The 12,473-nt window shown below is 40.7% G+C and overlaps 1 protein-coding gene across 1 annotated transcript; it reads left to right on the top strand.

Annotated features, from left to right (window-relative positions):
- Positions 1-254: 254 nt before the first annotated feature.
- LOC102261285 (putative uncharacterized protein FLJ37770) lies at positions 255-1,948 on the top strand. The gene has a single exon (XM_005867050.2). The coding sequence runs from the start codon at positions 522-524 to the stop codon at positions 1,152-1,154; it is 633 nt and encodes a 210-aa protein (XP_005867112.1). The 5' UTR covers positions 255-521; the 3' UTR covers positions 1,155-1,948.
- Positions 1,949-12,473: the final 10,525 nt, after the last annotated feature.

Genomic DNA, 12,473 nt, shown 5'->3' with positions numbered 1-12,473 from the left:
TGCGCATGCGGGCGCGTCTCCCGGGACTCCAGAGCGGGTGAGCACTGGGCCTCACCGGCGGGTCTGTCGTGCGCGGGATTCTGCACATCTAGGGCGAGCTGGCACGTTACATCGCTGGTGCTTCTCTGCCTGCTCAAGATGCCACCACTTAGGCCTCTGTTGCAGAAATCGCCAGACTTTTAAGGACCTCGGAATCGGGACGATCTTGGGGACTGACTTGTACATTCCTGGCAGATCTGCGTGCACGAGTTAGATGCAGACGTGGGTTGGTAGAAGGTTTCATTTTCCCCAGTTTTGCAGCTACTCGTTTGCACCATTAGCTTCTCAGAACGGGCTTCCCCAGCCTCGACTGAAAGCTCAGAAAAGCAGTTACTCTTTCCGGTGAGGCTTCCAGAGGATCAAGAATAGCGAGCACCCTGAGTCCACTTGCAGCCGGATAGAGATCGGTCCCTTTGGATAGAGCTCGGGCCCTTTGTCTTCCCCTCACAATCGTGACCTATTAACGTGCCTGTGTTGCCAGAATGAGTGACCGCTATCTAGAGCAAAGGATTAGTATAAAATTTTGCGTGAAACTGAACAAGTCTGCAAGTGAGACCCACTGTCTTTTAAAAGAAGCTTATGGGCATGAAGTCATGTCGAGGGCCAGAGTTTATGACTGGCACAAAAGGTTTAGAGAAGGGCGGGAAGATGTTCGCGATGATGCCCGAAGTGGCCGTCCAGTTACCCACCGGACAGATGACAATATCCAGAAGGTCAAGGACTTGGTTTGTTCAAACAGGCAGTTAACAGTGAGGATGATGGCTGAACAGTTAAATTTAGATAAAGAGACTGTTAGACTCATTCTGAAAGAAAACTTGAACATGAGGAAAGTTTCTGCCAAAGTTATATGCGGTATTTTGAAGGGTGATCCTAAACCTCGGAAACTTGGCTTTCTTTCGGATCTTTCCAAAGGAACGAGGAAAAACAGCTCATGTGTGAAGAAAGAGGTCACAGGTTCTGAAACATGGAGTCATCCCCCGTGTGAAGCTGGTGGGGAAATGCCCCTGCCTGTGTCTCATCCCAGAATCCCCTATCCTGCCGGCCAGCTTCTGCAGGCCTGGTCTCCAGCAAGCCTTCCCTCCAGGGCAGCTCAGGATTGGTTCACACCCTGGTGAAAGGACTGAGACGGCTGAACCTGAGCTGGAAAGCTGCCTCATTTACTGCTCGTCTGTATTCAATCCTGTCTACCACCCTGCATGCCATGGCTCTCCTAGTTACTCTGCTGGACTGTTGGGCCGGCCATCTTCCTTGCTGATCTTCTCCACAACTTTGAAGAACCTTTGGCTGTTAACTTCTAGTTTTTGCTTGTTCTTGATTTCTTTTGCTTAACAAGTTTGGGTCTCTTCACTGCCCAGGCTTAGATCATGTGGCTGTCCTGTTGCTATGTTCTTAACATTCTGGGGATCATACCAGTGAGAGGTGGGGACAGGATCTCCTGGAGTCTATATCTGCCCAGGGAGGCATACTCTCCTGGGAGGACCCCAAGAGAAGGCCTCCAGTTCCAATCTGCTTCACAGTCAGGGCCAGAAGTATGGTCCAGAAGGGAGTGTCATGCTGACATAGTGAGCAATACTAAGTGTTAGTGCAGCCTAAATGATTCATTGTGACCCCCACTCCCACTCCCCTGAATTGATTGGCCAACCCATATTTATATTGAGCTCACAGATCTACCCCTCACAAAAGAGCTGGGTTTGTTTCCTTTTAGTCCTGTGCTTTCGGCCCCTCACCCCCACCCCCACTCATTTGGGTATCTTCTCTGCTGGAAGAGGAGGATCTGATCCCTGAAAATATAAACCAGGGGACTCAAACCCAGGCTGTGCTGTGTGGGGAGGGAGACCAGGTGACACTCTAGATCAGTGATGGCGAACCTTTTGAGCTCGGCATGTCAGCATTTTGAAAAACCCTAACTTAACTCTGGTGCCGTGTCACATATAGAAATTTTTTGATATTTGCAACCATAGTAAAACAAAGATTTATATTTTTGATATTTTATATATTTAAATGCCATTTAACAAAGAAAAATCAACCAAAAAATGAGTTCACGTGTCACCTCTGACACGCATGTCATAGGTTCGCCGTCACTGCTCTAGATCCTGCATTAAGGGAGTCTGCTGTCTACATGCTGGTGCTGATACCCACACAGCAGCCTGATTTCAGCAACTATCACCAACATTTTCAAGTGCTTTTTGAGCACCTGCATTTTTAGAACATTGCTGGGCACTGATAGTGTGACGTTATGAAACAAAATCACCAAGGGCTGGGTGGACTTCATGGATGAGGTGGTTCTTGAGCTGGATCTATAAGGAAAGATGGGACACGGGGCTAGGAAATTAGGGAGAGCTTCCCAGGCAGGTGGAACAGGATGAAGCTTTGAAGCTGCATTAGTAAGAAAATGATGGTACTTTTGGCTGAAATAGCAAAGTCCAAAGAGGAAGAGAATGGTATTGCAGAAGATCAACAATTTGGAATCATTTGCTTCCTCTCCTCTGCCCCCAACTCTATGCCAGTTTATAAATAGTGGATAGGTTTATAATAACTTACTTATTTGATTATTATCAACCCCTTCTCCCCCAAAGCAATCTATATAAGTTCAAACCCCTTATATTTTCCTACCTCTCTGCCAGGACTTATGGAATGGAACTTTCCTCAAGTGGGTTCCAAGTAATGCCACATAGATGAAACATCTCAGAATGTCTGGTGGAGGTGCAGGATGGTTGGTTATTAATAGCATTTCACAGGATTGGCCAATGCCTATGTTTTACCCAAGGATTTTTACATATAATAGCTCCTATTATTCAACTAGTAAGTTAATAAGCAATATTAGTTGATAGAGGTTACTGTTATTCAACAGTTATTTTTAGTTCTATTCTTTCACTGTATCTTCAAAAAAATTACAAGTTCGCCACTAATATCTCTCAGTTTTGAGGCACTCTGAAACCTAGACTTTATCCCACAAATAAAAGATAATGTGCAAGAAAACTCAAACCAAGCAACAGCTTATAGACTTCTACCTACTTAGCGATTTCTAGATCTTCTACTTCTGAACCATTACATCTTACTACATCAGATGAGACCCGGGGTTCCCCACAAACACTCTACACTACATTCTGGAACAAAGGCCCTGTGGCTGTCTAGTGCAACTGTGTGACTGAACTTCATATTTAAAAAAAAATTCATTGAATTTATTGAGGTGATGTTGGTTAATGAACCTCATGTTAATCCTTGATAATTGTTGCAGAATTGTATACTTCTGGGCAAGAGCCAGGATCCCATAACAGTACCTACAGACATTATCTTCAACCTATTATAATACAGAGGTCCTGAGAGAACTTATTTCTGGACTTATTCCCATCTTGTGCACAGGGCTGGAATGACCTTTCCAAAGGTGCTGGACCAAGACCATGCTGGAGTATAGGGTACCAGGAGCAATGTTGGCCCATACAAGGTTTGGACACAGCAACCGGAAGCAGGTAATCAGGACTGTTAACTCAAATTGTTTCAAGTAGCTAAAATGAAAAGGGCTTAATTTATTATCTTAGATCCTGTCCTGAGTAGAAGTCAAGTCAAATGACTACTTGAACCCAATACTCATTTGCAAAGTTTCCCAGAAAGTACCCAATGAGATGATAACCCTGTTTACCTCAGATTTTGCAGAAGTAAAATTACTGCCCAAACACTCATCCAGAGCAAACCATACATGACTGTTCAGAATCAATAAACCCTAGGCTAGAGCATGATCCAGGAGTATCCCCAGATGCCATGTGAATTTTGCTCTGGCCTGCACCTTGTTACCCAGGCCTCTTGAGCTCCTGATCCTGTAGTCTCAGGGATCCACCCATCATCATGTCCCAGGCTCTTGGGTTTTCTCAAACATCTCTCAATTTATTCCTCACCAGTTTGCTCTTGCTCCTCTGTTTCCCTGGTTCTTTGTTTTCTGGTTCTAGCCCACACCTCCCTCCAGTAGCTACTTTGGTCACTTTGGTGTGCTGATCTTGAGTTGCCCTTTTGGTGATGGGTTTTCACTCAACTTGCAACTAACTCCACTCTCTTCTGGTTTTTGGATCCCTCTTCCAGCTCTTACTTCAGTCCTCAGTAAGGAAATTGGTCCAGCCCTAGCACCAGGTTGCTTTCCTATCCTTAGAAAGTGGGATTGCCGTAACCAGTTTGGCTCAGTGAATAGAGCGTCGGCCTGCGGACTGAAAGGTCCCAGGTTCGATTCCAGTCAAGGGCATGTACCTTGGTTGCGGGCACATCCCCAGTAGTGGTTGTGCAGGAGACGGCTGATGGATGTTTCTCTCTCATCCATGTTTCTAACTCTCTATCCCCTTCTCTTCCTCTCAGTAAAAACTCAATAAAATATATTTTAAAAATTGTTAAAAAAAAAGAAAGAAAGTGGGCTGGGCAACATGGGGGAATGTGTTCTTTTGTTTTTGATAAGGGGCATTCAGAGAGAAAAAAACCGCTCCTTTCCTCACCCTTAACCCCCTGGGGGTTCCACTCCCCAGCAGTAACCAGTGTTACCAGTTTCTTAACCTGTTAACTGCCACCATATTTTGAATTTAATTAAAAAAGGTCCACTGCTTGCATCTCTAGATGCTTATGGCGTACAAATGCAATTTGATTATCTCTGGTACTCAAGAGTCATGAAAGTTTTTAGAGATATAACAGCCAAGTCCCATTCTCTCAGCAACTGTCTTTTCCCTGACAGGAGGAGCTCCACCTAACTATAGGAGGTGAAGCCTAGCTCTCTGTAGGATGTCAGGAGGAGAGCTGGCCATCTGCAAGTCTTGACCATAATTTTCGAGCTTAAAATGATCAATTAATGCAGTGGTTCTCAACCTTCTGGCCCTTTAAAACAGTTCCTCATGTTGTGACCCCCAACCATAAAATTATTTTCGTTGCTACTTCATAACTGTAATTTTGCTACTGTTATGAATCGTAATGTAAATATCTGATATGCAGGATGGTCTTAGGCGAACCCTGTGAAAGGGTCGTTCGACTGCCAAAGGGGTCGCAACCCACAGGTTGAGAACCACTGAATTAATGAATCTCTTTGGCTTTCACGCTGATCTCCCTTCCCATCCCCATTCTGATTCAGAATCCACATGGAATGTTATATGCCACAGCTGGAAGTCCAGGAGAACTAGAACAAAGTTGTGAACTCAAATTGTTTCAAGTAGCTATAATGAAAAGGACTTAATTTATTATCTTAGATCCTGTCCTGGAACAATCCTTTGTTGGTAGAATAAACACTTTCCAGGGCAGATCATCCCATCATTGATTTTATCAACTTTTCCACCCATTACACCACCCTACCTTACTCCATCTGTCCCACTGGTAATAATCAAAAACAGAAAGAATAAAATGTTCACTGATCTTTGAAAAACATGGGTAATTCTGCATTCTTCCGAATTCTGCCCCGGCTTTGAATCCTCATTGAAATGTGATTGTTTGGGAAGAATGTATACCTGGGACCTGCTTTCCAGAGCCCTCCTTTCAGATTCATTTCCTTGTCAGAATTCACATTTGCCACTTGATGTGCCCAGATAAATCTGGATGTTAAATGATTTGAGGACATCTAGTAAAGAAGTGTGGTACTTTTGGGGAACAATCTCACTGTATCAACTATTCAACCTGCCTACTATTTGCAGACATCATTGCCAGCAATTCTTACTCGTCTTGGGATTGCATCTCACCAGAGTCCCATGTGGCTCAGTTAGTAAGAGCTTCCTTTGCTGCTGGATCTATATATGAAACCCTATGTTCTACTGCTTCTTAGTTGGGTCAGACCTCTCAGATTTTACAGGCTTTGCATCCTATCCTCCGGGGCAGATCCTCAAGTATTTATCTTCTCTACTCTCTGGCTTATTAGATCCTTGCAAATACTGTCCCAGCTGCATCACCTTTCTCCTGGTATTGATATTCAGAAACAAAACAAAACAAATCTGTAGTGGGAAACTTTAATCCCTCCAAGGACCCACTGAGGTCTAGTGAAGGGGTCATAAAGGAAATGTCTTAGGATTTGTGGGCTATGCAGTCTCTGATGTAACTACTCAACATTTTATTGCAAAAGCAGACAGCTAATAAGGAAGCAGATGAGCATGGCTGTGTCCTAAAAAACAAACTTTATTTATGGATACAGGAATTTTAATTTCATATAATTTTCACATGTCACAAAATATTTTGATTTTTTCAAACATTTAAAAAGGTAAAAAAAAAAATCATTTTTACACTCCTTAGCTCGCATACTGTAGAAAAACAGATGGTGGGCTGGATTTGGCCCACGGACCATAGTTTGCCGACTCTTGGTCTAGTGTATATAAAGTGTATATATAAAATGACAGATAATCAATTCTTTTCCATCAATATGCTTGCTACTGCCAAATTCATCTGATGTTATCAGACAATGTACTGTACATAAATTGTGGAATATTGAAGGGAATCTTCATGGTGCCAGGAGCGTGAACTAGAGCTGAATGATTGACTATTTTACCTTGACCTTATTCTGGTTCACAAAATGAGTTTTGTGCTCTCTTTGAAAAAAGAAAATGATAATGTTTATTGCATGTAACATTATTATATTTAAAATTGTTTTTCTTAAAAAAACAAAAAATGTTTTAAAAAGTTAACAAAAAATGATATTACACAAACTACTACCTATATATGCCCTTGCAATATCTCAAAAACAATTTTGTCAGTATTACAAATGATACCACATTGCAACCAGTGATAACAGAATGAACTGAAGGTGGTTCGAAAATATCCTTAACCTCTGGCAGCATTTGAATAAGTTTGTCACCTATGAAAGTGACTATTATGGAGGTGACAAACTCACGGAATTATATTTTTTGCATGCTTGTAAAAAATTACATATGTTTGTAACTGGTGCCAAGATATAACTGGTGTCCTTTTAGATGTGTTTACTTGTTTTTCCCCTAAAAAGAGCTGTATTGTGTCACCTTTATTTAAACTAATTTACCAAAGTTGAACTAGAATCTCAGGATTGAATAGACCTTTACAAGGGTAATCCAGCTAGTCATGTTTCCCTAGAATCAAAGAGTAACTAAATCCCACAGCTGCTGAAAAACCGCATCTGAAAGAAGATTCTGTGTTAACTCAACAAATTTTTATTGAGCAGCTGTATGTGCCAGGTGCTGTCCTGTGTGCAGGGGTGGAGCAGTGTACAAAAGGGATACAGTCCTTAGATCTGACTGTCTGAAATCTAATTATATTGCTCCACTTCTATGCAACTTATTCCATGAGTTCACACTAACTCATTGTTAATTGCATACCTGGAAATAGGTATGACCTTTGCCACAGACCTCTATATGTTCCACTTAAATTTTATTATCCTTTAGATAGATCTATGTTGGTAGAAAAACACACTGGCAATGTTGGAAGTGTAAATTGGCAACAGCTTTCTGAAAAGCAATTTGGCAGTATCATTCAGGAGTTTTAAAAATGTTTATATCTTCTGATCCTCTAATTCCAATTCTGGGAATCTGTCCCAAAGAAATAGTCTAAAATGTGGGTGGAATTTATGCTTAATCCAGAAGTTCAAGAGTAGAAAATTGGTTGAATAAATTATGGTGTGACTCTATAATAGACTATTATGCAGTCATTACAATTAATGTTTATGAAGAGTTAACACTGCATGGCAAAATGTTTATAATGTTAAATGGAAAAATGGTATACAAAATTGTATATATAAATCCAAAAATGTTTTTAAAATTACTATGGATGTTGGAGGATGAGTATTTTCTAAATTTTCCTGTTTCTTATCTTTTCAAAAATATTTCCAAAGTACTATTACTTTCATTATCAGAATAAAACAACGGCACCAAAAGTTGATAATGGAAAGAGTGAAGCCAAACCACTAGCTTGATCCATGAACAATCAATTAACTAGATGAGTTGACACACAGGCTGTATGATACTGTGTTGGTAGCAGGAGTGGTCCAGAAGGGAAAGAGCCTGCCCCAGAGGAGAAGGGGATGTGACCAGAATCCCTACAGAAAACCAGAGTGGTATGAAGACACCACAGTGGCATGTTCCTGTTATGTAGTTCTAGGTAGGTAAAGGTGCATGTAGCAACCAAGTATATTCTGACAAGTGTAGAAGGATATGAAATACTCCTGGGTGAAATTAACCTTGTTTGGATTTCGTTCTTACATTCTCTCATAAAAGTGAATATTCTCAAGATGGATTTTGCTACAACTGACTCACTGAAGAATCCTTGAGCCTTCCATATAATTTCTTTAGGACAGGCATGGCTTTCAATGTGCCAAGTCTACCTCTCCCATGCTAGGACACTCAAGCAACATGTATGTACACTGGGATGTTAGCTATTACATACCACGCACATATCATGTTGTAACATACAAAACGCTAAGGTTTGCAAATGTTATTTTGTTGGTATCCAGAATTACTGTGCTTTTATTTATGTCTGATGAGTAATCATTTTATGGGATCTTAAATAGTGATAAGTAATATAGATAATGTCTATCCATAGATGACATTGTTGTTATGCTGGGAAAATGTGTCCTTCATTGTTGCTTGAGCAAAATTTATCATTAAAATGCCAAATACGCCCTGACCAGTTGGGCTCAGTGGCTAGAGCATCAGCCTATCGACTGAAGAGTCCCAGGTTCGATTCCGGTCAAGGGCATGTACCTTGGTTGCGGGCACATCCCCAGTAGGGGCTGTGCAGGAGGCAGCTGATCGATGTTTCTCTCTAATGGATGTTCTAACTCTATCCCTCTCCCTTCCTCTCTGTAAACAATCAATCAAATATATTGAAAAAAATGCCAAATATATCTTCTTGATGAAATTTCAAACTTTCAAATGAATACACAAGGTTTTACAGGCATATAGATTATAGATTTGTCCAGCTGAAAGAGTTCAAGATCTAGTCTAAGTCTAATTAAGTCTTTTGGTCATAAAAAGAACAAAAGAGTGAGACTTGGGTTTTAGTTCTGCTCCTTAACAAGGCATATGACTTTGGGCAGTTCATTTGCACTCTTGGAACACTTTTGCCTACTCATTCCTAAAAAGAGAATAATAACACCTGTCTCATGGAGTTATTCAGTTTGTTCATTCAGCAAATATTTATTGAGTGATTATATGTATCTGACACTGAGGATGTAGTAATAAGATAAAGTTCCTCCTCATGAGCATACATGTAAGTCGGGGAGACTGGCAAAAAATAAGATAAATGAGTAAAAATATAGTACATTAGTTATTATTAGATGTGAGTCTTACATTAAATAACGTATAGGAGAGGACCAGCACAAGACCTGGCATGTAGTAAGTACTCAATAGATAGTAATTTCTTCTTTAGTCTTCCTAACAGCTGAATTATTCTACAAGATGGTAGTAAATTGGCAAAAAACCTGACCCATTGCCTTCTATCTCTTGCCAGTTAATAAGGCCTAAACCTGTTTTTGCTTAAGAAGACAAAAGAATTCTTACACTGTGTTTTGTACTTCCTGTATGGCAGATTAATCAAAGTGCGCCTAAATACTTGGTAAATGGCCTTTTCCAAAGCCCATTGGCAGGGTCCTTGCCTGAGGCTAGATAGCAGGTATTAGGTCCACAAAGACAAATGCATAGGGTCATTGCTGTTTAAGCAAAACAGAATAGAAGACTGTAATTGCTGTTTCTCTTAAAGAAAAGATGTGTGCCCTACGTTCTGTTCCAAACAGTGGAGAACTGGGCAAAGTTTGCATTATTTATGAGAGATCAGGGCATTGACAAAAAGCCAGGAAAAGGAGAGTTTAATGCTTGTGGTATGTTTATATTTCTGCCCATTGTAGAAAATTTGGAAAGTTCAGAAATGTTTAAAGCAGCTGCCAAAAGTTCACCCCTCAAGTTCAGTTATTTCACCAGACCCATCTCTCTGCCTTAGCTTCCTCCTTCAGAAGCATTCACTTACTGAATTCCTGCTTTTGGGCCTGGGCCTGTACTAGGCACAGAGGGTACAGCCCTTGCCCTTGCCCTTGGCAATGTCCAGTCTTGTGGGATAGGAACAGGACCAGAGGTGGAAAGACCACCGAGAATGGGCTCCTACTTTGGACTGTCAATTTTCCCCAGAGGACAAGCTCTAAAGAGCAAACTTTTGTAAAGAATTTGGAACAAAAAATTGGAATGATAGCACTTAACGGTGATTTTGGGAAAGAGAAAGTGGGTAATGATGATGCAAAACACACAGAACAAAGTGGGTAATGAAGATGCAAAACACACAGAACAATGGTAACTGGTCACCCCCAATAAATTTAATTTTTTTAAAAAGGAACAATGGTAACTGACCTGTTGGCTGTACCAACCTGAGCTCCTCTAATGTAAAAGGACCTTGAGCTCTATCTACAAGGATCGGTGTGCAGTTTTACCTCCCAGAAGAAACCAGACATTAAGCTGTGAGCCAATATCCCTGTACCTTGCTTTAAGAAACTAATAAGTGAAAATTCAGAATTACAACCCAGATTAGATGAGGAAATTGGCCCACAGAAGTTAAGTGACTTTTCTTGAATCACACATCTAGTTGGTGGCAGAGCCAGGATAATAATGAAGGACCTTGAATTTCACTCAGGCCAGTGAGTTTTTTCCGTTAACTCCATTGGTAATAATTTCCTCTACTAAAGTGTACATTCTTACGTTCTTAAGATATCTGTAAAATAGCGGTCACCCTTACATTTGATAAATATGATTTACCAACGGTTGATTTACATGCAATTTTTATGGAAAATATTTATAGCACACAAGGTGCTACAAAGGTTTTTCCAAGTTTCCGTGGGGTGTCTAGCCCCCCTGGTCCTTCCAGAGGTGTGTACTCATAAGTAAATGTTGGCATTCTCTCCTTCATTTTTTCCAGATGTTCTTCCCAAGTAGTGTGTTATGTTTTGTGTTTTTAATATTTCTCATATACATTTAAAAAATCTGGCCACATAAATCCTAATAAAGTTCTCAACTATCTCCTCTATGCTGTCTAAAGTTTCCGGGTGTGTTTATATTTATAACACAGTGTCTGAAGGCATGAACACTATCACATCGTTAGGGCTTATATTTCTAAACCCTAGACTTGGGTTTCTGGATGTTCTGAAAATTCTTTACACCTCACTTATAAATGCCACTTTACTGTGCCATGACATTTCCATAGTAACATATACTTTAAACAGGAAAACAGAGGAAGCCCAAGGAAAAGGGAAGTAGGTTTCAAGTGCAAAAACAAAGTATATATTAAAAATAGTAGACTACATAAGAAGGGCAGGTGTTCATTGTAGTTTGATGTTCCCTGAGAACAGCATGTCCTGCAGGCCCACCTTAGGAACCAGCAATATACACCACCCACCAAGTGACCCAATATTGGAGTCACACTTTCTCTGAGCCTCACATTCAGTCAGGTCCATGCCATTCCCCTATCATTTCTTAGTGTCACCTACTACCACCAGACAGGGGTGGGTGGTCATCCACTTGTCACCTCATTGTCCTGAAGTCCATCTTCTACACCACTGCACATATGCTATTTGGTTTGGGGTTTGCTGAAAGCCAGAAGCTTTTTGACATCAGCCTTTTGAGCTGGTTCAGGTCACACCTTCTGCCTGAAATCTTCCTGCTGCCATGTAGAAGGCAAACTCCTACTCATCACTCATGACTCAGCCTTACCATTGCTGTTCTCCATCCCCCAACCCTCCGTAAAGCAACCACCCAAGTTCAATGCACATTCAAGAAAACTAACACTTAATTGAACTTATTTGCAGAATTTTTCCTTCCTTCCCAACCCATGAATTCCTCAAAAGCCAAGACCATATCTGATAATTCTGTGTATGCCCTGCATCCCGAATAAACTTGCCAGGAACTGCTCAATACATGTTTGATAGATGAATGAAATAACAGAATTTTGCCCAGCTAGCGTGGCTCAATGGTTGAGCATCAAACTATGAACCAGGAAGTCATGGTTCAATTCCAAGTCAGGGCACATGCCTGGGTTGCAGGCTCGATCCCCAATAGGGGTTGTGCAAGAGGCAGCCAATCAATCCTTCTCTCTCATCATTGATGTTTCTTTTTCTCCCTCTCCCTTCCTCTCTGAAATTAATAAGAATATAAAATAAAATTTAAAAAAAGATTAATCTATAGTGTAGTGGGTGTCAGTACTTCATTTCTTTTTAAGGCCAAACAATATTCCATTATATTGATATACTAAATTTTGTTTACTCATTCCTCCATAGGTGAATATTTGTGTTTCCTCATTTTGACTACTGTGAATAGTACTGCTATGAACATGTATGTACAAGTTTTATTTGAACACTTACTTTTAATTCTCTCATTTATATACCTATGAGTGGAATTGCTGGAGCCTATTGTAATTCTATTTAACTTATTGAGGAACCACCAAACTGTTTTCCATAGTGATTGCACAATTTTACATTCTCTCCAGCA

This window comes from Myotis brandtii, unplaced genomic scaffold (genome assembly GCF_000412655.1).
Source record: "Myotis brandtii unplaced genomic scaffold, ASM41265v1 scaffold244, whole genome shotgun sequence".
Taxonomy (NCBI): Eukaryota; Metazoa; Chordata; class Mammalia; order Chiroptera; family Vespertilionidae; genus Myotis; species Myotis brandtii.
The sequence above is the reverse complement of the archived record's forward strand: the minus strand, read 5'-3'. Positions and strand labels throughout refer to the sequence as shown.